Source organism: Platalea leucorodia (assembly GCF_965183815.1).
Source record: "Platalea leucorodia genome assembly, chromosome: 1".
NCBI classification, from domain to species: domain Eukaryota; kingdom Metazoa; phylum Chordata; class Aves; order Pelecaniformes; family Threskiornithidae; genus Platalea; species Platalea leucorodia.
This window is the reverse complement of record NC_138823.1, coordinates 157,798,688-157,825,206: the sequence shown is the minus strand read 5'-3', so window position 1 is coordinate 157,825,206 and position 26,519 is coordinate 157,798,688. Positions and strand designations below refer to the sequence as shown.

At 40.1% G+C, this 26,519-nt stretch overlaps 2 protein-coding genes across 4 annotated transcripts in view; one reads left to right on the top strand and one right to left on the bottom strand.

The window, feature by feature from the left end:
- Positions 1 to 5,013, bottom strand: part of ESYT2 (extended synaptotagmin 2) — a 90,134-nt gene extending 85,121 nt beyond the window's left edge. For all 3 annotated transcript variants that reach the window (XM_082313315.1, XM_082313317.1, XM_082313316.1), the window contains exon 1: positions 4,515 to 5,013. In XM_082313315.1, coding sequence (XP_082169441.1) covers positions 4,515 to 4,871 — 357 coding nt within the window. In that variant the 5' untranslated portion in view covers positions 4,872 to 5,013. The remainder of the gene's footprint in view (positions 1 to 4,514) is intronic.
- Positions 5,014 to 12,042: 7,029 nt separating this feature from the next.
- The window catches only part of DYNC2I1 (dynein 2 intermediate chain 1), a gene marked incomplete at both ends in the record, with an annotated part of 34,310 nt that continues 19,833 nt past the window's right edge, over positions 12,043 to 26,519 (top strand). The window contains 7 exons of the mRNA XM_082306634.1: positions 12,043 to 12,057; positions 16,326 to 16,379; positions 17,966 to 18,398; positions 18,980 to 19,032; positions 19,651 to 19,977; positions 21,686 to 21,744; positions 23,554 to 23,611. Coding sequence (XP_082162760.1) covers positions 12,043 to 12,057; positions 16,326 to 16,379; positions 17,966 to 18,398; positions 18,980 to 19,032; positions 19,651 to 19,977; positions 21,686 to 21,744; positions 23,554 to 23,611 — 999 coding nt within the window. The remainder of the gene's footprint in view (positions 12,058 to 16,325; positions 16,380 to 17,965; positions 18,399 to 18,979; positions 19,033 to 19,650; positions 19,978 to 21,685; positions 21,745 to 23,553; positions 23,612 to 26,519) is intronic.

Sequence of the window (26,519 nt, the reverse complement as noted above, 5' to 3'; positions counted from 1 at the left end):
AACCTGCTCCAGCCTGGGCTCCTCTCTCCACGGGGCCACAGGTCCTGCCAGGAGCCTGCTCCATCCAGCACAGGCATCCCACGGGGTCACAGCCTCCTTTGGGCATCCCCCTGCTCTGGCGTGGGGTCCTCCACGGGCTGCAGGTGGATCTCTGCTCCAGCATGGACCTCCATGGGCTGCAGGGGGACAGCCTGCCTCACCATGGTCTTCCCCAGGAGCTGCAGGGGAATCTCTGCTCCGGCGCCTGGAGCACCTCCTCCCCCTCCTTCTTCACTGACCTTGGTGTCTGCACAGTTGTTCCTCTCACATATTCTCACTCTTCTCTCCGGCTGCAGTTGTGCAGGTTTTTTTTCCCCTTCTCAAATATGTTATCCCAGAGGTGCTGCCACCATCGCTGATGGGCTCAGCCTTGGCCAGCGGTGGGTCCATCTTGGAGCCGGCTGGCGCTGGCTCTGTCGGACACAGGGGAAGCTTGTAGCACCTTCTCACAGAAGCCACCCCTGCAGCCCCCCACTACCAAAACCTTGCCATGCAAACCCAATACAGTTAAAACGGTAACTAGACACCTACTTAGGTTTAGGCAGATTTTTTCCTTTTACCTTAAGTTTATGAGAAAACAAAACAGCAAAACCAAAACTCTAAAAAGCACTCCAAACTAGAGCAGAAACTCAAGCAAGTCTGTAGGACCCAAAATGCTACAGCAGACTTATAATTAATGTTTTAATATGGCATTACTTTTACTACAATGACATACAGTATTTCAGTTTCTGTATAATACATGGTTAGGGATACAAAGAAAATTGTCTGAATCTGTTTTCAGAATCAATTATTTAAAAACACTAAGATTTATTCCTATTTTGGTCTCCTGTTGGTTGCTGACAGACTGCACACAGATACAGCTCCTGGTACCAGGCCAAATTTACAATTAATCTGGGGAAAAAAAATCAGCATGGCTTTTTATCTGTATGTTGAAGGAAACAGGAGTCAAAGTTTCACTTATCCAAAAAGATGTCGAACATGATATGTTGGCATGTTATAAAAGTCACATTAAGCAACCAAAAACCCCCACAATGGCAAAATTAGATAAACTTTTTTGGCTGTTCTGAGAAAGAACAAAGTAAATTTGTTATACCACTTAGATTATGAAATTCCATTACTGTTTTAAAAATAAAAGGCAACATGACACCCGGCCTTTAAAAATTGAGAGTCCTGGTTTCCTACCTTCTACCCTCTAAGTAGTGACACTTAAATTGCTACTTTCCTTATATATGTTTGCATCTTAACGACATTCATTCCAGTATAAAGTACACCTAGTGTATAAAAATGTTGCTAAGAAAGGGGAAATGCCGACTTTATTTAAAGACCATTTTGATCTCCAGTTCTTTCTCATTGTAAATTCTGCTACCCAGTTTTAAATGACTTGGAAAAGCACCCACCTCTGCTCCCTCCCACCCCATACAATCAGTGACATCTTCCAAACACACAGCAGAGCTATAACTACATGTTAGCAAGTCTATGAGTACAGATCTTATTCTTTTAAGACAGTAAACTAAATATTTTTAGCACATACATATTTCTTTTAAATAATTCAGTGTTGACATTTTAAATAAGATAACTTGTATTCTTGTTGAAGTAATTCATTTTACATGCACAGTACAGAATATTCCTATTGTGTAACCACCTGCTTATGGAAGAAATAAATCTAATTTAGGAAACTAATAATTAACATTACGAACTCTAGTGTGATAGCACAAGAGTATCACTTTCAAATTGTAACTGAGCATATTGCCAGCAGAAAAATCTTAATTCATTAATCCTGCAATAACCACTTTCTTAAAAATAAATAACTCACTGCAGTATTATTGACTACTTAACATGAATCGCTAAAGCAGCAATCAATCCCGAGGTGGAGGAGGGGAGAGGAAATCACACCTTACATACACCGCTGCTCAGCTGAAGTTCTTTTCCAATCAAGAGCTCAGAAAGATACCACATGTCAAATAAATGTTCAGGATGATTTTAGTTGAAAAATGGTTTATTACATCTCAGTTTCAGTCCCAGAAGAGTAAAAAATTTCCTATATTTAAAACACAGCACTGTCCTACCCAAGTAATTTAAAGTTTATTTCCCTGACCAGAAACCAAGGGAACGCACTCCAGTTTGGAGTTCACATGGAGATGGATAAACTCGATACCTATTAAAGAGATGTCAGGCTCCATATACCATCCAGTAGCTCTTATTTGAACCACGATTGAAATCCATGAATCTCCAAGACAACACACATAAAGCAGAAGGAAGGAGAACAGCAGTTCTCCAAGACACATTACGGAGGCAGCAAAAAGACTCATATAAAGCTTAATGACTATGATAGCAGACCACTTTTGATTTAAGTGGGCCTTCAGTTTTCAGAAGACCTCTGTTTTCCAGATTGCATTTCATCTGGAAGCTACATGTATTTGGAAGCATGATACTTCCAGAATATAGCAAAAATGTCAGCAGAAAGAAAAGAACTAAGACCTTTAAAATTTAAGAACATGATTAAAGGGGGGAGGGGGGGGAACACAACACAAAAAACCCCAACAGTGATTTACAAAATGTCTGCCAACTAGTGTATCAGAAGGTCATACTTTTGGGGAAACCCTGCATATTGATCAGTTGCTTTCTCATAATACCATAGGATATGCAGGTGTTTGCAGCCAGCGCTCAGTCCTCTCTATGATTTTTTTGCCTCTGACTTCAGTTAAGAGGCCCCTTTCTAAATCTTTAGTTATTTGGACAACTCCACACAGGAGTTAATTGCCATTTTATCAAAGGTAACAAATTGCGACTCAAAATAAATTTACACACAGCCTGAAGCTTGAATATCTACTGCTTAGTTACCAGTAGATAGTTACTATATGCAACCCTCCACAATGAATCTAGCTTCAATTAATTCATTTTAAATGCATCAAATCAGAACACTTCCATTATATGACTGCATGATTACGGGGGTGGGGGGAGGGGGGGGACAGACGACACCAAAAAAGACCAGAGAGCTAACATAAGAGCTATTAATCACATTATTTAAGACTCATCTCAGCTTCAAGCAGTAAAACCACTTCATCTCTTTTAAACACCATCTGCATTTTTACCATGATCTTCCACTAGAACTTGGGGTAAAAGGTATGAAGAAACGGGAGTAAAAAAGCCTCCCATTTCCCACCTACACACTATATTCTCTCTAGATATCTGGAACTCCTGTAACTTCCTTAGCAGAGCTGGGACAGGTCACACCAGGTACAGCAATTCGATCACATGAAGAGAGCTACTTGGATACTTATCATCGCAACACCGCTCAACGCATAGTCACTGCAAAGAGTACCTAGCAGAGAAGTGGAGAGCTATTAATGAGGAGCAGAGAGCAGTCAACAAAGAAATCGCACAGAAAGATTTAGCAGAAACCTTCAAGACTCCAGGCATGGGGACTGAGAGAGCAGCAAGCTCTGCAGAGCAGATCACCGGGGCGGACCAGGACGTCCGGAGGCCTGGGTGGGCACTGACGTTGTGGGGTGGCTGGCTGTCAGCCGTATTTAAAAAATTATTAATCCTCCAAAGTAAAAATTACGAAAAAAAAGTATGCAACTTTGAAGCTGAGTTTCAGCTAAAAAAAAAAAAAATTAATAATGGTAGTTCTAAAGACTTATCAGAAAGCCTGAAACTTTCAAAAGAAGACTCCACTTTCAAAGAAAGCCTTTTAAAACCAGCCGCAGCAATGGACAAATAAGGCCACGGCCCTTTACCTCAGTCCTCACATCACAACGCTGAAATCAGCCACAAACACCAACCTCATTCTTCTGTCACTCCCCATTAAGCAATGCTTTACCAAAAACCATAAAACCGTTAAGATACCGATTTTGTCTGCCTCTAATCTCAACTTTTTAAGAAAAGGTTCATGCGCAAGTGGCGAGATCTGTGCGCCGTAGAGCCCTCGCTACATCCGAGACGTGTGCGTCACTGGCATCTGAGGGGAAAAAAAACCCAAACCCTGAGGTAAAGTTTATTTCTGCGAGGGAAACCCCGGCCATGACAGGTTCCGCGCCGCGGGGCTGTCACCGCGGGGCTGTCACGGCGCGGCCGCCTCGGCTGCCAGCGGGGGCTAACGGAGCGGGCGGCCGCGCCCGCCGGGACAGGCCACCCCGGCGGAGGGAGGCGCCCTCTGCCCGCCCCCGCCCGGCAACGCCGTTCCCGCCGCTGGACGCCAAGTCCGGAAAGAGGCTGGCAAAGCGGGACGAGCAACCTAGGGGCGCGGGAGATGCCGCCTCCTCACCCCTCCCTCCCGCCAGGCCGGCTCCGGGGCTCCGGCCTCCGGCCTGCGGCGAGCCTCTTCCCCCGCAGCCCGGGGAGGAGGGGGCCGCCCCGGGGCTGGGCGTCGCGCAGCTCCCGGGGAGGTGACAGGCCCCGGCCCGCCCGGCGGCTGCGCTGCCCGCCGGGCGCGGGTGCTACCTCGGAAGCGCCGAAGGGTGTTGGCCACTCACCCACGCAGGCAGATCTGCGGAGGAGACGCTGAGCCGCACCGCCTCCTCCTCGTCCTCCAGGAAGGCGAGCGCCCGGCCCAGGCGGGAGGTCTTGCCGCCGCGGTGCCTGCGGATCCAGAAGAGCCCGCACAGGGCGATGAGGACCCAGCTGAAGCTCAGCCCCAGGTAGCCCAGCACATACACGGGGAAGATCAGCACGAAGCTCCTCGCAAACTGCGACACCAAACCCGTCACGTCCACGCTCAGCAGCGGCGGCGGCGGCTCCGGCACCGCGTCCCCAGCCGCCGCCTTCTCCGCGGCGGCGGGATCCGTGGCGGACCCCGCGCCGGGGGACTGCTTAGCCGCGGCCCCGCTCATGCTATCGCAGCGGCGGTTCCTACTCCTGCTGCCGCTCCTCCCGCTGCTGCCGCTGCTCCTCCTCCTCCTCCTCGGGCGCTGGCTACGAGCGGGCAGGGGGGCAGGGCGGCGGCGGCGCCTCGCATCCTGCGCCCGGCCCCGCTCGCCGCGCACCGACACCAACCGCCGCCCGCTTCCGGGTTCGGGGCGGCCCGGCCCAAACCGCCGCCGCCGCCGCCGCCGCGGGGAGGGGGGTGCGGGGGGGGCGGGCTCTGCCACGGCGAGGAGGCGCCTCGCCCCCGGCCGCCGCTGTTGGCGCCCGGCGCCGCTAACGCCCGCTCTGCCCCGCCGCCTCCGGGCGTCCCCGGCCCCCTCCCTCCCCGCTGCCGGCCCCGCGCCGGCGTTACTCTCTCTCACCCTTCCCTTCCAGGCCTGCCCTAGGAAGCGCGGGTTCGCCCTGCACGACGGGATCCGGGCCAGGAGGAGATCGTCGTCGCCTCTCGCCGGGACCCCTGTCGCCTCGGACCCCCCGCCCGCCTTCGCCTGGGGGCAGCCAGCCCAAGTGCCCGCCCGTAGCGGCCACCGGCCATCGCTGCTTGGCCTCGCAGGAGCGAGGGGGGCACCGTGCCGCGGGAAAACTTCTTCACCGAAAGGGCAGTCAGGCACTGGACCAGGCTGCCCAGGGAAGTGGTTGAGTCCCCGTCCCTGGAGGTATTTAAAAGAAGGGTAGACGTGGTGCTCGAGGACATGGTTTAGTGGTGGACTTGGCAGTGACAGGTTAACAGTTGGACTCGATGATCTTAAGGGTCTTTTCCAGCCTTAACGATTCTATGATTCTATATTACTAAAGGGCTGGCCGATCAATGGCTCAGAGGAACCGGAGGCCAGGCACTCCACTCCTTAGGTACAGCAGGTGTTCCTGAAGCTCTGCTCACACAGCCTCAGATAAAGCTGACTCCTCTGTCATCTTGTTCATATAGGAGTACCTAGGGTGGCACCCACGATCCAGGCTCTTGGGATTACGTGAGCCCTGATCTGTGGAACCGAACTGATTTTCTATAGGCTTGTGTCCTGTATCCCTTTCTCACAGTAACACCTGGTTCCCACATCATTCCTCCTACCATTCCTTTATCTTTTCAATAATTTTTATGTAACCACCAGTTTTGGAAGAGGCAGCTGTTGCTTGTCCTTAGCTGTGTGATAATCAGTTTGCTGCTGTGCACTTTCTGATTAAACTAGCATTTACCAGGACGTTTTTTTCTTTTGGCTTTAAATAGCCAACCTTTCACTTAGTGGGAATGAGTCCTTTCTCCTCTTTTCAGCTGCCAATTTTCACAAAATTTGTAGGACTTTATGAGGCTAGTATTTGCAGGCAGGGAAGAAGGGGAGAGCAAATTTATTCAATTGGCTGAAAAGTTATAAAAACACATACCAATGGACAAATAGGAAAGCTGCATAACCTTTATTTCTTTAAGAAGTGGGAACAACCTCATCTCCATTATCCAGAGAAATGAAAAGTCAGAAAAGCAATGGCAGAAAAGGAAAAGTTGTTTGCTCAGTGCTGCACAGAAGAATTGGAAAAAGAATCCATATCCTGACAACTGAGCGTACCGTTCTGTTGTATCATCTTTCCACATTCCCTCCATGCCTGCAATCGCACACAATGGGCCACTCTAAGCAAAAACAATTTCTGGCCATAGAGTCATGTTGCTCTTCTTTATTCCCTCTTCACCACTGACAGTGTGTGTTCCCCACCTGTATAATTAGTCAGGATGAAAATTCAGAATGACCAAATGATACAAAAAGGAGTAACAAAATCAACAGTTTACAACTATGTGGTAATCCAAGCTTTGAAATGACAATTTATTTACTTTGGGTCTTTACTTCTAGAGAACTCAAAATGCCTACAGGCTGTAACAGTGAGGGGACTGAAGGGCAGCGTACGACCCTATAAAAGCTTGTTACCTTAAACTGGGGCTATCAAGTATGACTCTGTGACCCCTTTGGACATCAGTAATATCAAACTACAGTAAATGTGGGTGATTTTTTGCATTTATTGTATTCCTCTTCTAATTACTTAGTTTGCTTATACAGACTTCCTTGTGAACTCCTCTCTCCTGAGTTTCAGTCACACCTAGTACAAATGGCCATATTGTGTGTTGGCCCCCCCCCCGTTACAACCAATACTATTAATTTTTTCTCCTTTTTTCAAGCCATTTGTTCTCAGTCTTGGACTCCATTGCTCCATTTTACTTCTCTATTTGGCTTCACAGCATCTGAAGCAGAACACAATTGTACCAAAAACCAAAAAGAAAATTCAAAACGAGAAAAAAAAAAAAAAGTGATGGAATTAACATGACATTTGCCAACTAACACTTTACCGTATGCTGCATCTTATTCTGCTCTCTTTTATGTCTCAGTGTATATTCTACAAATGAGCTGGATATAGAATTTGTAGAGGGGTACCCTGTGGAGTCGGTATTAATACACTGGAGAAGCACATCAGAAAAAAAATTAATATTGTAGTAACATTTAGGGTGACAAACACATAATTGGAGGCCTGACAGCCTAGCATTGATCCTGGGCAGGGTAATTCATTAGTTGATACGGAAGTTTGATTAATCGGAACTAAAGGTAAGTGATACTGTGCCAATCAAATGGGAAAACAGAAGCAAGATCTTGTAGCATTCATTTGATAGCATTTATCTGTAACATCAATAGCAAATTCTGATAAGGAGATTACTGCTGACTTCTTAGAACTTCTGTAGATAACTGACTTGGCCCCACACAGGATTTTGATGAAGAAACTGGGTGGTATGAAATTAGCATGCCACTATTATAATCGGGACAAGAGAGTCTTGTTAAAATCAAGATATAAACTGCTGCTAGGGGATAAATTAGGGTCAGTTACTCTATTATAAAATTTTTCATAGAATGTTCTGGATACACGCAAGTTATTGGTTTATTCTAATCTTTCTGGTGCTGATAAATTGTTTGATAATTTGCTTGAGAATCTTGAATTAACATGATGGTTGCCAACTAACACTTTACCATATGCTGCATCTTATTCTGCTCTCTTTTATGTCTCAGTGTATATTCTACTTTAATTGTTATTGAATTGTTATTGTTAATTAATTAATATTGAATTGAATTGTTAATTCACGTATTTCCTGATCCTATTTTTTAATACTTATGATAGCAGTCTTCCAATGCATCAGGAACTCTTGAAGATACTCACTTATTGCACAGAGATTACTCTGGCTTTTCTTTAAGTATCCTATTGTATCAGATACAGAGCTGATTATCTTTATTTCATTTAGATAATATTTATTCTTTTCATATCCTGCTTTGTAGGTCTGTTGCCATCTTAGAATTTTCAGTAATACTTTTTGCTTGCAGTATTCCTTTATACCCATTCTTAGCCAGATGTGTTTTTTCCTCCTTTTTATTGAATTCCTTTTTTTGCTTTTTCAAACTCAGTAGCTTCCACTGGAGTCAAAGTAGTGTCATCCTATGTTTATCTTTACCTTGCATCACATCGGTTTGCCATAATGCTTTTATTCCAGTAAGTACTAGCACTATTCTTCAGCATAACTTCCCAAAAGATCTTATTTATACATCTGGTGTTTTGAGGATGAGAAAAATTGGCAAAATTCAGTTTATATAGTGAAAAAGAAAACCTAAGTTTCCCCAACTTCTTTGGATTTCACACACAAAAACATGTTTTAGAAGCAATTTTAATTGTTGCTTCTTGACCACTTTCAGTAACAGTTAATCTTCCTGAAGAATGCTATTTGATATTATACCTTATTTTTCCCAGCACCATTATGTCAGTCTGATGCTTCTCTCCACAGGTTTTTAACTATTGAATAGAAATCTTTATTGAATAGAAATCTGAGAATGTTTACTCAGGAGTTTTTTCCTAAAAATTTTGGAATTATTAATGGAAACAAAGTTTACATGAAGTTTCATCCTAGTAAATTCTCATGATGGAATACTCACTACTTCTGTGTTTGATGTTATCCAGCTATCTCAACCTGCTTCAGATTATCTAGTATACAGCACAAATATTTTCTGCCTGCTTCAGTTTATCTAACATATAGCATGAAGAAGAGTCGGAAGACTCTACCATACCTGGTTCAGTATACAGAGCTTCTGTCGTTTGGAACAAAACCATACATGTCTGATCCCAGGTATCACCCAGTCTGGCTTCAGTTTCACTGAATGCATAAACTGTACTCTCATGATAAGATATTCAAATATTTATTGTTCCTGAAGACAGAAATACTTTCCACTAAAATGTGTTTCTTAATAAGTTTTCACAATAATAATCATCTTTTTTTTTCCCTACTGGGATCCTTACAAGTTCTAGTTCAAAACTAAAGGCACAAAGTTTACTTCAGAGATCCACATTTCTACTGTTTCTATTTATGAACCGGGCGGACTGACTAACAGAAGCATTTTGAACACTTTGCAGGAGGTCTTTTATGCACCTCCATTGATAGTAATATTTGAGTTTTCTTCTCATCTTCGTAAGGCCTCAGCAGAAATTAGTTTAAAAAAGGAAAAAAAAACCATAGCTACAAAGCCTAGATCCTAACAAGTCTCTTCCTTCATACAAAAAAAGTATTTTCCTTTTCTGTTTTTGTTTTGGTTTGGTTTTTTTTTTAGTAATAAAAGAATCATCATTTTTAAGCATGGTGGAGGTTTGCCGTGTTGTCCCTATGAGGGTTGATATTTCCAGTAATTTTTTGGTGTAATGCTGTAGTGTGTCATTCCATACAGAGGTGAAGAAAAATACAATATTGCTTCACAGGATTAGAGGAACATCCGAAGACAAAAAATAGCTTATTGCTACAGAATGTAAAAAGCTGAGTTATTTTATATTCCTGTTTTTCAGATAACAGTGCAGGTAAAGAAGAAGATATGTGTACCAAGCCAGACAAGAGAAAAGCATGTAGAAGCTAAAATTGTATTAAAATTCCCAGGGCTACGAAAAGCCTTGTTTACAACATTTTTCTTTCCTTTTAAGAAAAACTAGGGCATCCTTCTGTGCTGTCTAGTAATACAACAGATATGTGCCATTTTATTGCCTATATTCACATAATTCTAACACTCATTTTTATAAAAACAGTAAAACTACTGATATATTAATTTTTTCCACTACATTGGTGAGAAACTGTAGTTTATTTTAATACACGGTGGAAACACTTAAACACGCACAAATTTCAATTCTGTTATTCCAGCGTGTGTTCTCATGCAGCAGTTAAACTTCAGTTTGATCCCTGGCTTTAAGGTTTGAAAATGTCTTTCCAAACCCTCTAGTGGTGCCTTCCCACACCTGTAATTTTTCCCTTGCCATAAAGCTGCCTGACTAGTATACTCTAACAGGGGTAATAAAAAGGCATTGGCAGCTAAAATTGATTATTTTTTTTTTTTGGTAACAAATACGTATGCATATTCTAAAGAGTAGATGGTAGGACTAGAACTTGAAAAAAAGCTTTTTCTTCTGTCCAGTCTCTGGTATCACTGCCATATTTGCTAGTTTTAGTTACATTTATTTGCTATGTTGTAGTTAATAAAAAATTCAATTAGAGTACTTGAAGGTAGTTTTTGTCCTTCAGCCTCTATATGGAGGACAGCATTTCTGCAGAGCATCCTTTACTAAGCAGATGCCTAGTTCCATGTGTTTGTAGCACTGTCACCACTTTGGCTAAAGAGCTCTGAGTTAATCCAAGATGGCTTGTAAGTGCTTTTTTGTTGTTGTTCAGGGAAGAATATAAAATGCTTATAGATTATTATTGCTCTGCCAAAGACAGCTAAGTAATTCATAAGAATGTTTATAAATAGTTTAGTATCCATAGATGCTTATATTTAATGGATATAATTTAGCCCTTAAAGGTCACACAGTTAACGGTAGTTTGTTGGTTTGGTTTTTTTAATAAAGTATTGAGTTGGGTTTTTTTTCCTCCTAATTTCTTGCTTAATTTGCCTTTGCTTTTCTGCTACATGATAAAGGAAAATATTTCATAGTCCAGACAGTGAGGCAACTTTTACAGCATTTTTAGTTTATTCTGGAAACATGAATAAGAGGCAACTGTATCAAGGCTTTGTATGCATTTGTCAACTGATTATTTAAGCCCAAGTATAAGGGGTTAAATTTTCTCTCTCTGAAGTCAGTGTGACAAACTCCTGTTGAACTATGGCAAGAATGTTTCTCAAATGCAAAAATGCCTCTTCCTTTGCTTTTTTTTTTTCCCCAGTAGTGAGTTTTCTACAAACATTAAGAATTAATATTAGCAGTAACGGTTACATATTAACTTTTATTTTTTAACTCTTAAAAAGAAAAAAAAAAAAAAAAAAAACAGGCAACAAAGTTAAAAACGCCTCGAGGGATTTTCACCCGGTCCTTTAAATTGCACACGTTAATAGGTTGTAAATATTTGCGGTGACAACACGGCACGCCTTCCCTGCAGGCAATCGCCGTGCGCGCCAGGTTGGTTTCACGCGTGTTTGGTAAGCCGCCACTTGCTCTGTGCTGCAGAAGGCAGCTCCGGTGTTGGTTACTGTGGGAATACTAGTGACATTTTTATTTTTACAGGTATTCTTCATACCAGTCTCTATGTAACATCTGGGTAAACGGCAGATTAAGTTAAGCATATCACCTTAACATTTTTTTTTTTTTCTACAGTGATCGTGCATGACTTTACTAGAAGTGAATCAGCTAGGATTAGGAATGGTTTCACGGCATACTTAGCCTGTAAGAGGTCAGTAGTGAAGAGAACAACGGTGCTTCAAAGGCTGCCTGGGCGAGCGGCCCGTCCCGCCCCACAGGGCCCCTCCGCCTGAGGAAACCCAGCTGGGCACCGGCCCCAGGAGGAAAACCTTCCCGCAGCCATGCAGGCATCCCAAACCGCCGCTTCTCGCTCGGAAAGGGCTGGAGACGGCCAGACGCCGTCCTGCCCTGCCGCAGCGGGGCGAGCTCCGCCATGAAACCGCCCCCGCCTCAGCGCCGGCCGCCCTCTCCCCTTCCCACAACCCTGTGCGGCAGCAGCTCATCCATCGCTCGGCCGATCGGCCGCTTCCCCCTTGCCGCCTGTTGCTAGGCGGCCCCGGACGCAGCCGCCGTGGTTTCCTGCCCGCTCGGAGGCGGCCGGTGGCGGCGGGAGGCGGCGCCCCGCCCGCTCCCGCCATGGAGGGCGACAAGGTGAGGGGCCGCTGGGGAGCGGCCGCGGCTCCGGGGAGCCGGCGAGCCTGCCGGTCCGCCCAGGCCCGAGTCCTGCCGGCACCGCGCGGGGGCCCGGCCCGACCCTTTCCCTCCTCTCCAGGAGGGCCCTGAGGAGGCGCGGGGGCGGCGGCAGCGGGGCACGGCCGCGGCCCGGCCCGGCCCGGCTTGTTCTTCTGCTCGGCCTCCCCCTGTTCCCGGCCCTTTATGCCTTAGGTGCCTCGGCGCCTGCCAAAGCCATCCCCTCGCCCGGCCGCGTCTCGGTGCCGCCACTCGTGTCCTGGCGTTGAATAAGCCAGGGCACCTGTGGGGGCAAAGGCGGGAAGCAGCCCTAGCGTTTCTTCTGCCGGCCCTGGGAACCCCACGGCACTCCCGGGGCAATTCAAGTCTCCTGGTTCTGTCAGCACGCCGATGAAACTCCCACCCAAGTAGCGGTATTACAGAAGCCCTTATTCCTCTAGCAGGAGGATGAGACCGTATCAGCCACAGGTCTTTATGCAGAAGAAGATAGGTGGTTTATGAAAATATCCAAAGTTGTTAATATTTCAGATTGTAGATAAGGTATATTTAATAATTGATACTCCCGTAACTGCTAATTGTTGGGTTTCAGTTCTTTGGGAACCCATGTAACTTTTGCATGATGGTGTTAAATGATGAAAAGTTTGTAGAGCTCCAAAATAAAGGAAACAACTACATGGATGTTTTTACATCAATTATTGTGTTACATATTCACTTAAAAAAGCAGAAGTATCAATTCTCTTTCATTACTGTTTTGTGAATCTAGATTTTACAACTAATTAATTTGTGGTCATGCTGAATAGAAAATGTAGGAAATGGAGTGGCTGGGCAGGGTGTGTGAAGTAGTGTGTTAGGACCACTACCACCTTTCATTCAGATATCGTTTCAGTAACTGTGGTACATCAATAACCTCTTTACTGAAAAGAGGTGAGTGAGTGAATTGCGATGGAAAGCTAAACTTTGACCCAGAGGCGGTCCCACAAACAGCCACACTGTGTGAGAAAGCCTCCTTTTGCTGTTTCTATGCTGTCAAATTTGAGTCTATCAATCACTCATGCTGTTTACCTATTTGAGGGCTCTCAAATAGGCAACTCATATTGGAAATAAGAAAGATGAATATTTATGTGTAAAAAATAAAGTACTTTTCTCTGGCTTAAAAACTACAGACATTTTACTGTTTTTCTGTTTCTTTTTCTTTAGAATCATAGTTAACTGAGTTCTTTACTTAGTTAAAAACTTAATACTAAGTTCTAAAAGCCTCCAGTCTTTCTAGGTTGGGAGTGAAGAAACACCTCTTGATCTCTTTTGAAGAGTTTATTTAAAGTAGCAAGGTCTCTTACTCCACTAACTTCATGCTTCGTACTTGTTTAGTTTAAAGGATAGATTCTTAAATGTTAAGAATTTTGAGTTCAGTAAATCTGTGGCATTTTATGTCAGCTGATGAGCTCCCTGTGCTCTCAGGTGGATGAATTAAGTTAAGCCCCAGTGTGGTTTACATAACTAATCTTAATCTGGATTTCAGTGAGTATATAAGGACTTCTAAACTAGCAGACAGGTGAGAAACTTCAATAAGTCCTTTTAAAGTTTGTTTTAAACATTTCCTTTGTATGCACAATGATTCCTCTACTTACAGAGGGACAGTGGTCTCAAAGGTATTAAGTTTCTTTAAGGTTTATAAAAGATCTATCTTTTTCTACTTGTTTGTTAGTCTCCTGCAAAAGCAGAGAATTAAGTGGGAAGTCATATATAAAAGCAACAGATTCTAGCGGTGGTGGTGAGATGAAAACTGCAGACCCTAGAAGAGTGGCAGATGCACCTTTTTGGGCACTGGAGAATCATCTCAAAATGTTTGCTGCATGCTTTTTGACTCAGCTTTGAAATAAATTTCAAACTACCCTTATCTGATATTGTCTATTGGTTATAGTGGTTTTAGGCTATTAACATCATTAGCATTCTTTCTTTGTTTGCTGATATATACCTAAATATTTTCTAAAACCAAAACATAATCATATATATTACAGATTTTAAATAGGTTACTATTTGAGACTACGATACAGCACTCCATTGTCTTCCCACCCATATCCTTCCTTCCAGCTTACCCTCACACAAGCTCTGTTGAGTTTCTTAGGCTTTGTTAAAACTCTACTCAAGAAAATGATCGCCTTTGGTTTTACTTTCTCATCTGACTTTCTGCAGTAGTAAATATTTGTACTTTTTTGCCTTTTTTAAGGATCAGAAGAAAATAAAACTTAGAGAGCACTTTCTTTTTATTACAAAGGCTGCCTTCTTGGTATTTCTGATTGACTTTAGATGAAGTTTATCAGTCCACCACAATCTTCTATAAAATCCAAGTTTGAAAAGACAAAATTTTTTTCATGTAGAATAATTAAAAAATTAACATATACTGCTAAAATGCTGCTTCTGTATAATCAATTAGCAAAAAATGGGCACCATATGTTTATTTTCTTCCACCAGTGCAGCTCATCATTCAAATGTTTGTCAGCAATTATTTTCTTAATCTTTAGAAACTTTTACTAAGTTACCAAGTCTAAATTTGAAAATAAGTGTAGCCTGGTCATGTCACTTTGAATATAGTCACCATCCTTCAATGAACTAGTTAAAAATAGTCGGTAGATTAAAATTCCCCATTTGCTTTAGTGATCTCAAGCAATATGATTTTTTTATTTTAATCTATTTAGCAGCAGCCAAGCGGTTAAGGGCAGTAACTCTGCAAATGAGGATAGAAGAAATATTACCTATTTAACTAGGGAGAAGTCTAGTGAAACAATCTCCATGCATACTCTGATTATTTTCATTAACTTTTTGCTTTTTTCTTCAATGCTGTATACAAATATTTCATATGGCAGTCAACTTACACATGTAGTCTGAACCATTTTAAAATACTAAGTGACAGTTAATTGAAAAATAGTGCCAGCATTTTTTGAGATGCATGCAATTACTAAACCAGAAGCTTCCTTTGTTCACTTGAAATGCGCAGTAATTTATTTTTAACTTCTGGTGTTTAAAAATCTAACAAAAATGTGTTGTGGATGTGTCAGATCCCTGCTGATGAAAAAAGAAAAAAGGATTACATTTGTCATGGTATTTTTAGATTCACTGGTTGCCCATGTTATTTATCCCCTGAAATGTTCTTACAGCTGAGTTTGGGGCAGCTCAAATGATATGTCTAAGGGGAAAATACTGTATGTGCTGTTTGCCATGTGAATGGGTTCTGAGAGTGGTTCTGTAGAAAAAGGATCTGGGGGTCCTGGTGGACAGAAACTTGAACGTAAGTCCTCAGGGTGCTCTTCAGGTGGCTATGGTTAACCACACACTGGTTGTGTGTATCATGAAGACCATAGCTAGCAGGTGCAGGGAAGACTGTTCTCCTCTACTCGGCCCTTGCGCGGCCCTGCCTGCAGTACTATGTCTGGTTTCAAGGCCCCCAGTACTAAAGAGATTCTAGAGAGAGGCACTGAGATGGCAATGGGGCTGGAGCCCTGGTGTGTGTGGGAAGGAGGCTAAGGAGCTGTTTGGGCTAGCAAAAAGAAAACTAAGAGGAGATCTAACTGCTGTCTTCAAGTATCTAAAGAGGATCTGTGGAAAAGGTGGAGCCAAATTCCTCTCTGAGATGTACAGTGAGGGGACAGAAGGTAGTGGCCCTAATTATCAGCAAGGGAAATGATGACTCGGTATAAGGAAAACATTTTTAATTGAGAGTGGTCAAACCCAAGAACCAAGTTGCCCAGAAAAGCTCCAACCTCAGACATATTAAAACCTCACCTAAATAAGTCCCTGACAAAGACTTTGAGGTTAGATCTAATAGAGCAGGAGGTTGAACCTAATGACATTGATACATCAATTACTTTCCAAAAGTGGCCTGACTGTGTACCCATTTGGCCTATCCTTGGAAGACCAATTTTAAATCTTCCTTGAAGGGCTGCACTGTTATCCACCATAGGCACTCACCTCAAAATTGGTTACCATGTATGTCCAGAGCTGGATAACCCAGCAGCAGTCTGAGCTTCAGGCCTCTTCCAGGTCCAGTCAGATCAGGTATGCTGTAAGTATACACATTAAGGTTAAATCAAATTAATGTTTACATTACAAAATTCAGTGGTACTTGCCATATTGATACTTGATCCTTTCCTTTGACAAACTATTCATTGTGAAATGATGTACTTCTCTCTGCAGATTGATTACTCAGTCTTTTGCTGTCTTTTCTGTTCTAGAGAAGAACTAAAGAAGATACTTGGAAATCAGAAGAACTTAGGAAACATCTTAGGGTGATTTTATTTTATTTCTACTAGTTTTGATGTTAAGTTACCTTACAGCAGTGGAATTTATTGACAGTCTAAAAATAGAGGGTTGACTGCTTGTTCTACTAGGCACTCTGCCTTGTGGGATCTATAATAGGTCTTTAAGGCTTTTTGGTACACCAGACACTTTAAATCTGCATCATGGGATACAAACAGTACAGATCTTTTATGTGTAGCTGCTAACTTCGTTGCCACAGCTGACTGTTCTGGAATCTGTGTAGTCCGCGTGTGTCCAGAGGCTGGCTCACTCAACTGTTTCTAGCTACACAAGTCATACAAGATTATTCTACAGATTTCTTAATTAGGTAAATGGAAAAAATACCATTGTTATGGTAATCACACAGCACACACAATGGGATCTGTTTTGTTGGCCAACCAAATCCAAGTTACAGCTCTGCTTTATATATACTTATTCACTTTCCTACGTGTATATTATGTGTTGTATTTGTTATCATCACCTATCATCATGTTTGTCGTGCACTTTTAAACTGGTTAATTACTTTATCCACTGGTCAAATAGGCATTCAGGCTCCAGTCAGTTACACCATTGATATTCACATATTAGTTTTGTGCTATATTTTTTTAAAAGCTATTTTCCAATACGTATCTTCTTTTCTATGTCTTGTGCAGGTCTTCATTAGTCCTTGGATAAACTAAAGCATCCTACTTGTTCATCTGTTGCCTAGTTTTCTGTCAATTACATTTCAAAGCTCCCCATTATTTCAGCCAGTGCTACAGTATAAGTACTTCGTATTTTTTAGACATTCTGTAACATTTCCACTACTTTCATGTGGGCTAAAGCAAACAAATTTGAGTTGAAATGCTTTAGTTGCAACAGAAGTGGTGTGGTTGGACTTTCATTTCTGTGAAACAGATGGATGAAGTTTAATTCACTTTACTCATTGACTATAATCAAAGCGAGTTCTGTTCTGCATTGAGTAAATAGCTGAAATCATGGATGTAGTGAAATCAGTGGGAGTTGTGCTACTTGCTTCAGGAATGTATAATCTCTTATGACTTTAGAAAAATATAAGAATAGTTGCATCCTCAAGGGATCTAGGCCAAAAACTTTCTTTCACAGTTTTTATATGCTGCTTTCTGTTCAAGTAAAAGCTAATCTTCTGCTCTAAAGGCAGCTGCAGGATGCCCAGTTATCTATCATTATTGTTTATATCTAACATGTTTTACAAGATGGCACAGTTTCTGTCTGCATGAGCTAACAGCTTTAAGATGCTTAGTTAATTTTTCAACCTAGCTCTAAACAGAATGCACAGTTCCACAGTAACTTTTCTGTTTTTACCAAATTCTTTTCAAATACATTGAAAATGCAGCTTATTATTTATTTCATTTATTAGTTCTTTTTACAATAAGTGCAGACATAATGTTAGTAATTTTACAAAGTAAGCCTAGAAATAGATTGGCATTTTAATACAGTTTGGGAAATCAAATTCATAGTTGGCAATCCACTTTTTTTTTTTTCACATAGAATATACTATATCAAAATAGATTGCTGAATTATAATAATAGATTTTTAATTTTTTTTTTTATTTCAGGCATCACAACCAGATAGTCAAAATGAAGACCAAAAGCACAGAGAAAAGAAACTACAGAAAGAGAAGTCTGTTCATGACACAGACAGTCATAAACATGAACGCAAAGACAGAGGGAAGAGCAAGGAAAGAATGAGAGAGAGAGAGAGATTTAAATCTGGTGAAAGAGACAGGGACAAAATGAGAGAGAGAGAAAGGGGAAAAGAGCACCAGAGAGAAGGAGACCGAGAGAGATACAAAGATAAGCTTCAAGAGTCAAGTTTGGAGAAAGAAAGATACAGTGTACCAAAAGATAAAGACAGGGAGAGCAATAGAGAACGAGACAAAAAGCATAAAAGACATGAGATAAAGCAAATAGATACACAAAATAATCTGAAATCATTTGAAGGAAGAGAGAAAGAACATGACAGAAGAAGAGAAAGCAGGCATCATTCAGGTAAGTTGCTTTGGGTTGCTGTTATACTTTGAAATATTTGGTATTTAGATAGAAATACTCTGAAACCATACCCCGTCTGTACAGAGAGGATAAAGACAGGCAGGTGTGAGTACCTACTGAAATGTATATCTTTACAGAATCTTGCAGTGGTAACCTAGTTTTATTCTGGTGCTTTTAAAAGTTTTGATGGTCGGTTCCCCTCCTCTGAAGAGAGGGTGAATGTCACTGCTTTTGTTGGTCAGTTGACGTGAAGAAAATAAGTACCTTCCTGCCTAGACATTCTTACTGAGTGATCTATTTGAATCCCCAAGTTGCAGAGTGATTGCCGAAGTTAGTAGCATGTGTCATTACTTTTACCATTACACAAGACAACTGAGAACAGAGGGATTCATTAGGAAAGAAAAAGGAGTAGCCAGCTTTGGAGAGAGAATTTCAACAGAATATTAAGTTATTTTTAGAAAGCTCTTATGTTTTAGAAAACCCATGTCACTGAAATACTGTTTTCTACATCCTAGAGTTAATTATGTACAGAGTTTGAGTATCATAAAATTTGTTCATTAATTTATACATATATTTTCTAGAGGTCGAGAAAACAAGAAGTGAAGAGCGAGAAAGAAGACATACAGAAAAGAAGGTAAAGGAAGGGAAAAGAATGTAGTGTTTCACAATGGAATAAGAGAAAATTGTAGAACAATGAAGAAATTGGATCAGACTCCAGTTCCCAAGAAATTCAAGAGATGCATTAGATAGTAAGGGCCTCACAAGTGTACAAAACACACACCAACAAAATATATCTGAGCCATTCTATTTTAAGGATGTACTTCATTCTTTTTTTAAAGTAAAAGTAAAATAAAATTTTCATAGCAAACAGTGCTTTTGTACAGCTACATCAAAATTTTCCATCTGCTATTTATGCTTTTATTACAAGGATATTGGTAAATATACATCCTATTTTATGTTAGACCACCTAGTAAACAAAGAATTAAAGTTTTTTTGTGAAGAATGCATAATCCAAAGAATTTTCTGTAGCAAAGTACACGATGTCCCAGAAGAAATATCAGAATCTCAAGTGATGCGATAATTTGAAACTTGCCATCATAAGAGATTAATAAAAAAATGGCTGGAAGATCTACGTGGCAGAAAGAGATTAGGTATTTATAAATCCATCATTCTAATGGTCAAAAATTGATAGATTTGTGAAGATAATATAATCTTTGAGAACTTTCTAACTCTGTTATTTTTCTCTTTCCAGGATAACGATACCAAAAAGAGCATTGACAAATTTTTAGCCTACAAAGTTGAAGAAGGTGAACGTGGACACAAGTTACAGAAAGATCAAGAGTTGGATAAAGAGGGAGAAAGAAGACACAGAGAAAAAAAAGACTATTCTGTTAGGCCAGGAAAAGAGAGGCTTTCAAAAGAGAGAAGTCATAAACATTATGAAAAGGAAGAGAAAGAAAAACATAAATCAAAGAGATCTAAAGAGGGATCTTCCCATGGAGACAGAGAAGGGCAACCAGCAGAAGCTAATGAGAGGGTGAAAAGTAGAGAAAATGAAAGAAAGAAGCATGATCTAAGGGTTAGTTTTGTTAAGACTTTGAAACATTACCTTATAACTTACTTTAATTGTTGATATGTCATCATTGATAAGGTGAATAATAAAAATACTAGGATTGTAAGTCAACATTTTCTGAAATTTGAGGCTAAAGTGGTAGATTAAAATACTACATCTACATTTAAGTATCCTAACTCAGAGCTGATTCTTTCTGTGAAATTTAAACTAGAAACTTGTCTATATGTTAGAAATGTCTTTTATTCATAAAATTCTTTATTGCTATGACTTTTGAAATTTTTACTAACACTTTGAAGTGGAGATGAGATTAGGTTAGAGTTCCATTAAAATGTATTGGCTGCCTTTATAGAAAAAAGTATGATTTTAATAGAAGCTGGTTTTGATGTTGCCTATAATGGGAGCACGGATATGTAACTCACAAGTAGGCACATGAGTACAGATTGTTTATGTTTTTTGCCTCTACTTCTGTAGCCATAGAGTATCTTTTATGTTTCTAATACGAGCATGACGTTATATCCTAGAGACTTAATAAAAACTTTGACATTTTTTGCTGGTTTTTATAATACAAGTACTCATTCTACAAGAATGAGAGAAGGAATACATAGTAATTTTTAACTCTTAAAATCAGATAAGTTTTATGGAACGTAGAACCATTCAGATGGTCTAGGGTAGTTTCTTCTGCTGCCTAAAGAGTGAAGATGTACAAGCTTCTCAAAGAAAAGTTCAGAAATATATTTTCCAGTGAAAAGACTAGACATTTTCAGTGTAGGGGCCCACCACAAGTGATTCCTGTAACTGACTTTCTGCAGCAGAATTCAAAAGTCTGTCAGGAGCTTGCGCAAGGTTTGCCTTCCTTGGAAGTTTTCTCTAGTAGCTGTTACTGAATATATGCACTGATGCTGATACTTCTGTCTGAGAGTTAAATTTCTTTTCCTGATGTTCATGGATAGAGAAAAGCCCCTTTATCTTAACCTATTGAATATATTTCCAAACTTAGGCAAACATTCATAATAAAGAACTTAAAAGTCAAGTCCCTATACTGGGAATTAAAAGTGCCTGAGACTGTTCTCTGTCCCTGGGTCCAACTGGTGTGAATTGTGGCAGTCCATACTGTTAAAATCTCATTCTTTGAAACAGGCTGGCCGCAGCCTACTGAGGTCAGCCCTTAGTCCCTATCAGTTTTTCAGCCATGCCTAGGGGCTATTTAGGAACGTGCTCTGGACTCACAATTTAAGCAGTATACACTGGGCCCAGAGCATTTTTTAACCATTGTTACTAATATACTAATGTGCAGGTATCCTATAAAAAAAGCCAGAACTTACTCTGGTAAAGCATTGTAAGGTTTTGTTGAGCAAAGGAGAAGACTCAAGATCCCTTCTTGTTTCCTTTCTGAAATGCATTGCAGAAGGAGATATAGCCAAACTTCACTCCCAAGTATTTAATATTTTCAGGAGAAGCTCATATTATGCGTATAGCGTATCTTTTATGGGTGTTTATTTTCTTTCCTTGCTATATGTAAGGGGGAGATGATTCTGACATTAGTTCATACACAGAACTTCTTACAAGCAGTGACTGATAAAAAAATAGTATGTGTTATTGAAATAATTCATTAGAAACCTTTCTTGCTGTTTAATATCACTACTACTAATACAGGTTCATATACATATTTCCTCCCAGCATTTCTGACATGTGAATGTTGTGTCTTCTTTTACAGAAGAGCGAATACAAAAAAGAGGAGAGGATTCAAGAAGAAATGAGCCATCAGCATGTAAGGTAAATTCAGAGATTTAAAATAAGTATATACTGTATGGTATCTACTAAGATTCAGTCACCACCAAAACAATAAGCATGAATTCTTGATCTCACATATCTAGAGTGAATATAATTTTTTTCATAGGCCTTTTGTACAATACTGTAGCAATTAAAAAAAAAAATCTGTGTGCCTCTAAGAGGATTCATATAAAAATGCATGCGTTTGTATTCCATTTATTTTTTTTTTCTACCCCAGGATTGCAAGAGATATTTTGCAGTTCTTGCAAACTACATATATATTAATCTGGGCACTTAGTTTGGGAGACAGAAATGCTGTATTGTACCACCTGGAAATTCACAATGCAGTCACATGGACACATATAAGGTTCATGATGAACTACATAGGACTCTCTTACATTGTTTATTTTAATTTGAACATCTCTACTCTACTGAATATTCCTACTCTGGATGGTATCTAAAACATTAGATATATATAGCAAGTTTACTGTTGTATGTAAAAGGAAAAGGTCCAGGTCATCCTCAGTAAAATATCAGGATGATATTTCTAAGTTTTATTACTAGCAAATATAAAATCTTGCAGAAGTTCTCTATATATTCTAGTTCTCTTTGCATTCTTTAATGCTTCAGCCATGTGAAATTCCTATACAGCTTTCTGAAATATAACTCTTCAGGTATGTTGTCAGTCGCAGTTCTCATTCTTAAACCCTAGTTTAGCTTCCTAGCTAAATGGAAGACTGGCATTCTGGCTTCTGGGGACACTGACAGAGATAGTGAAGTCACTAGCACTATTAGCTAAGTATTACTACTGTTTTTTAAGCGTGGGACAGATCACTTTAGTTGTAGTAAATTTGTCATTGTGGAAGTGTATTCCTGTACAAAAGAAAAAAATGAAATATTTCAGAATACATATGTTGGGATGCTTTCTAGCAGCAGCACTCAACTGTGTCAAGCAGTGCCGAATATACAAGTTATGTTTTGAAGCTGTTGCTGATGGGGTGTTGTGGGGGAGTCATTGCTTGTGCATAGCTGGGAAAAAGGAATTAGCCATTTCTGAATGGCAAGGAAGGCAGTATGGTTTATTGGGATGTCCCAAAACCCTGGTTCAGCCTCAAGCACTGCCAACGCTGAATCATTCTGATTTGTTATGAGAGGATCCTGACAAATTTTTATTTTTATTGTTGCCTTTTCTTATGTTCGTCAGTCCCAACAGCAGTATATATGAATACCCGCTTACTTAAGAAGTCAGAACATTCTCTTCTTGAAGTCTGATACTCTCCTTATAAAACAATCAAAGAGATTGTTAAGGAGCAGAGCTGGTTGTTGGTTTTCTCCTGCTCTCTGACCCTGATTGTATTGTCCTCATAAATAAACCCCCTGAATGAAAGACCAGCTTTGAATGTCAGTCAGTGATTTATAGCTTTACAGCACATTACACTAACCTGATCTTGATCTCCAGTTTGCTGCAGATATTAATACAACTAATAGATGTGTGGGTTTAATAGGTTTTTTCCTCATTTTTTCTTCTGTTTTGATGCAATTATAGGCATTAAGTTTGGACAAGGTTTTTGCTGTTCTTAGCTGATTAATCACTTGGCTCTTTCATTATAATTTCGTATCATAAATAGAGATCTATAAAAGTATTTGTAGAAATATTTTGGTTTATTGGAAATTTTCAACTATTTTTTCCTTTTCAGGAAAAAAGACCTATTTTTTCTAAAACAAACAAACAAACCCAGAAAACAAAACCAAAACAAAACTAGTGCTTTCTTTTGAGTTAACCAATAAAATTGATGTTCTCTTTTTCAACAGGACTGTAAAAAGTGAAGGAAAACTCATTGAAAAGCAGGAAAGGGACACAAGACAAGAGGTAAAAATATTTGTTTTTAGAACTTAGAATGTTGCGTTTTTCTTGGGATTAATAACAATTACAATATGTATTTCAATATAATGCCATTCTAAGGTAAGGTTTATATATATTGGTCTTCAGGTATCTCATAACCTCTTTCTGGATACAGCATTAGAAAATTGTTTTATTCTGTATAAATTTGCTAAGCATTGAAGGTAGCCATCTATTCAACTGTATTTCAGTATCTTCTATGCTTGAAAAAATAATTCCCAATAAGTGGGAAGAGTTTAGATGTGTAATACAAATCGTCTATACATGTCAAGTATATTATTTCTTTCTGTAAACAGCTGAGATAAGCAGATAATATGTAGTGTAAGCCAAGTAAAATGCAGCTAGCAATGTAATTCACATATGTCTCTTAAAACAGTTGCCATAAGAAAGAGGAAAGTATTTTTATATGTTTGAATGGACAGGTGCAGACAGAACCAAGTTTTCAGCAAGTCTGAAGGGCAAGCTGTATAGACGTGGGTTTATTTGGACCAGTCTGTGCAGATACAGCCTAACTTTACCATAAGAAGTTTTAAAACATTTTATCATCTTTTCAACAGTTCATAACCATCGCCCCAAATCCAAATTCTGTTTTGGAATGTTGTAGCATTATGGTCCTGATCTAGGAAAAAGTAGTAGTACCTAATGACATCCTTCTCCATATTCTCATGTTATGGGCAGCCGTATATCTTGCATATACCTTTCAGCCATGTATCTTTCAAAACATACTAACTTCTTTTAGAACCTGGCTGTTTTCATGCCAGAAATACTTCTCTTTCAAGGATGTTCTAAGACGTCCGTTATTCTTTCCTTCTAATTTCCAATACATTTCCATTATGTTTGCTTTAGAGCGAGCATTTAGCTCAAATAATTTTTTAGGGTTTTCCTCCCCTAATGAGCTAAGAGAAAGGATGTTTGTCTCTGACTTAATTTTGCTGACCTATACAAGCCAAATTCTTCATTCCTCTCATCATTCTAGCAGCTGTCTCTGTCTGTTGCAATTTGCATTAATTTTTCTTGAATATGGGTGACCAGAGTTGAGCACAGTACTGAACGTGAATTTTCATCACTGCCGTGTGTAATACTGTGCATGACATAAATACTTACCTGTTCCTGAAAGAGGTAGCTTTCTGACATATTCTTAGATTTAGTCTGCACAGCTCTTACCACTGTGGCCAACAGTCATCCGCGATCAACTAATATGTTCAAACTGTTCTCTTCCTCTATTGTTTCCAACAGCTGAGGTTCCAGGTAGCAGCTGGCATTGATGCTAATCTTTAAGGCCCAGATTCAGCTCACCTTTAGGTGTGAATTGTCTGTGGTGAGGACCTAAATTTCCCTAAATTTCCTTTGTAGTTTGTGGAGAGAAATAGGCAGTTCAGTCCTTTTATATTTGCCCTCCTTTTCCATTATCTTCTTTGTCTTCATTGGCAATAGGAGGCAACCTAGGAGGGTGAGATCCCTACTTAAGACCTGACTCAACAGGGATAATTAAATCAAATTCCATGGGTTTGCACTTTGTGCTGGTGAATTTCGTCATATATTTGTTTTTCCAAATGCCACAGTCATCCAGGTATTCCATCCTGCTTTGTATTGACAATATATTCTCTGTATATTCTTTAAAGTAGGAACCTAGCTGTGATAGGATGATTCTGATTTCCTGTGAGAATGTAGGAGGTTCTTAGGAGGACGGTAAGATTTTGGCAACTACTGACAGGTGGAGATTTTTAGTGTGTAAAAACCACATGTGTAACAGATGCAATCTTATAAACATCTATGTGTTATTAATAAAAATGACAGCTCTGTAGGCATATTCAGAGATGATTATAGTAAGGTCATAAAGACTATAACCATCTTTATGGGTGTATTACTATGTGTGTCTTTGACTAAATGGAATAAGGATTTTAAAAAAATTCTATATGAATTAGTTACTGCTGGGTACCTGCAAACTTGCAGGCAGAACAAATTGAGAAAATTTTGCCCAGTTTTGGCCAGTTTTGCCTGGACAGACAACCTGACTAATATAATTTCTTCTTGATCCAAAGATTGATCTGAGAAATGACAAAAAGTGGCAACCAGAAAGACTGAAGTAGTGTAGTCCTAGTTCTAGGACTCTGATGACTCTGAAAAGTAAGGTATCCATAGAAGCTGTTTACTGCTATATAATGTCCTTAATACTTTTGAAAGTACTACATTCTGTGAAAACTAGGCGGCTCTAGCTCTTGAAGAGTCGTGAAAGGATCAAAAGTGTGCCTAACTTGGCGTTTGACAGACAGCTGCTATCCTTTGGTAAATGTGGAAGCGGGTAATAGGTGTGCTGTTATGCTGGATAATTTTCATAAAAGCTCACATTTATTTCCATTTTGAAATCTGTTGAAATCCCTTACATGTGGATAAATTTAGTCTATGAGTTTGAAGAGGCTATTGAAGGAAAAGGCTGACTAAAGATTAGATAGATCAGTGTGTGTCGTTTTAAGCTTTATGTTTGTTTGGGGTACATGTTGGGGTAATTAAATGACATTCAATGTTAACAAAAAATTATTTATGTATAAAAATATCTTATTTTCCTGTTGTATCCCATGTCTCTCTTTTCGTGGTTCCAACATCTGCACTATTTTATTAATAGATTGAGTCCCCTGGTATAACTTAGGTATAGGGATAATTTTGTCTGATCCTTGAAAAAGCAGAACAGTCTTATTTTGTTGTTACACCATCATAAGAGCTACTGTATACTATTGAAATTGTAGGCAACACAGCAGTTTTTATGTCTTTCCCAGCAAAAATACCAGTGGGAAAACTGTTGGTCTTCCCAAGATAGGGTTGAGTTCTGTTTTGTCTTTCTGTATTATTATTTTAAGTCAGTAATTATCACTTGTTAATA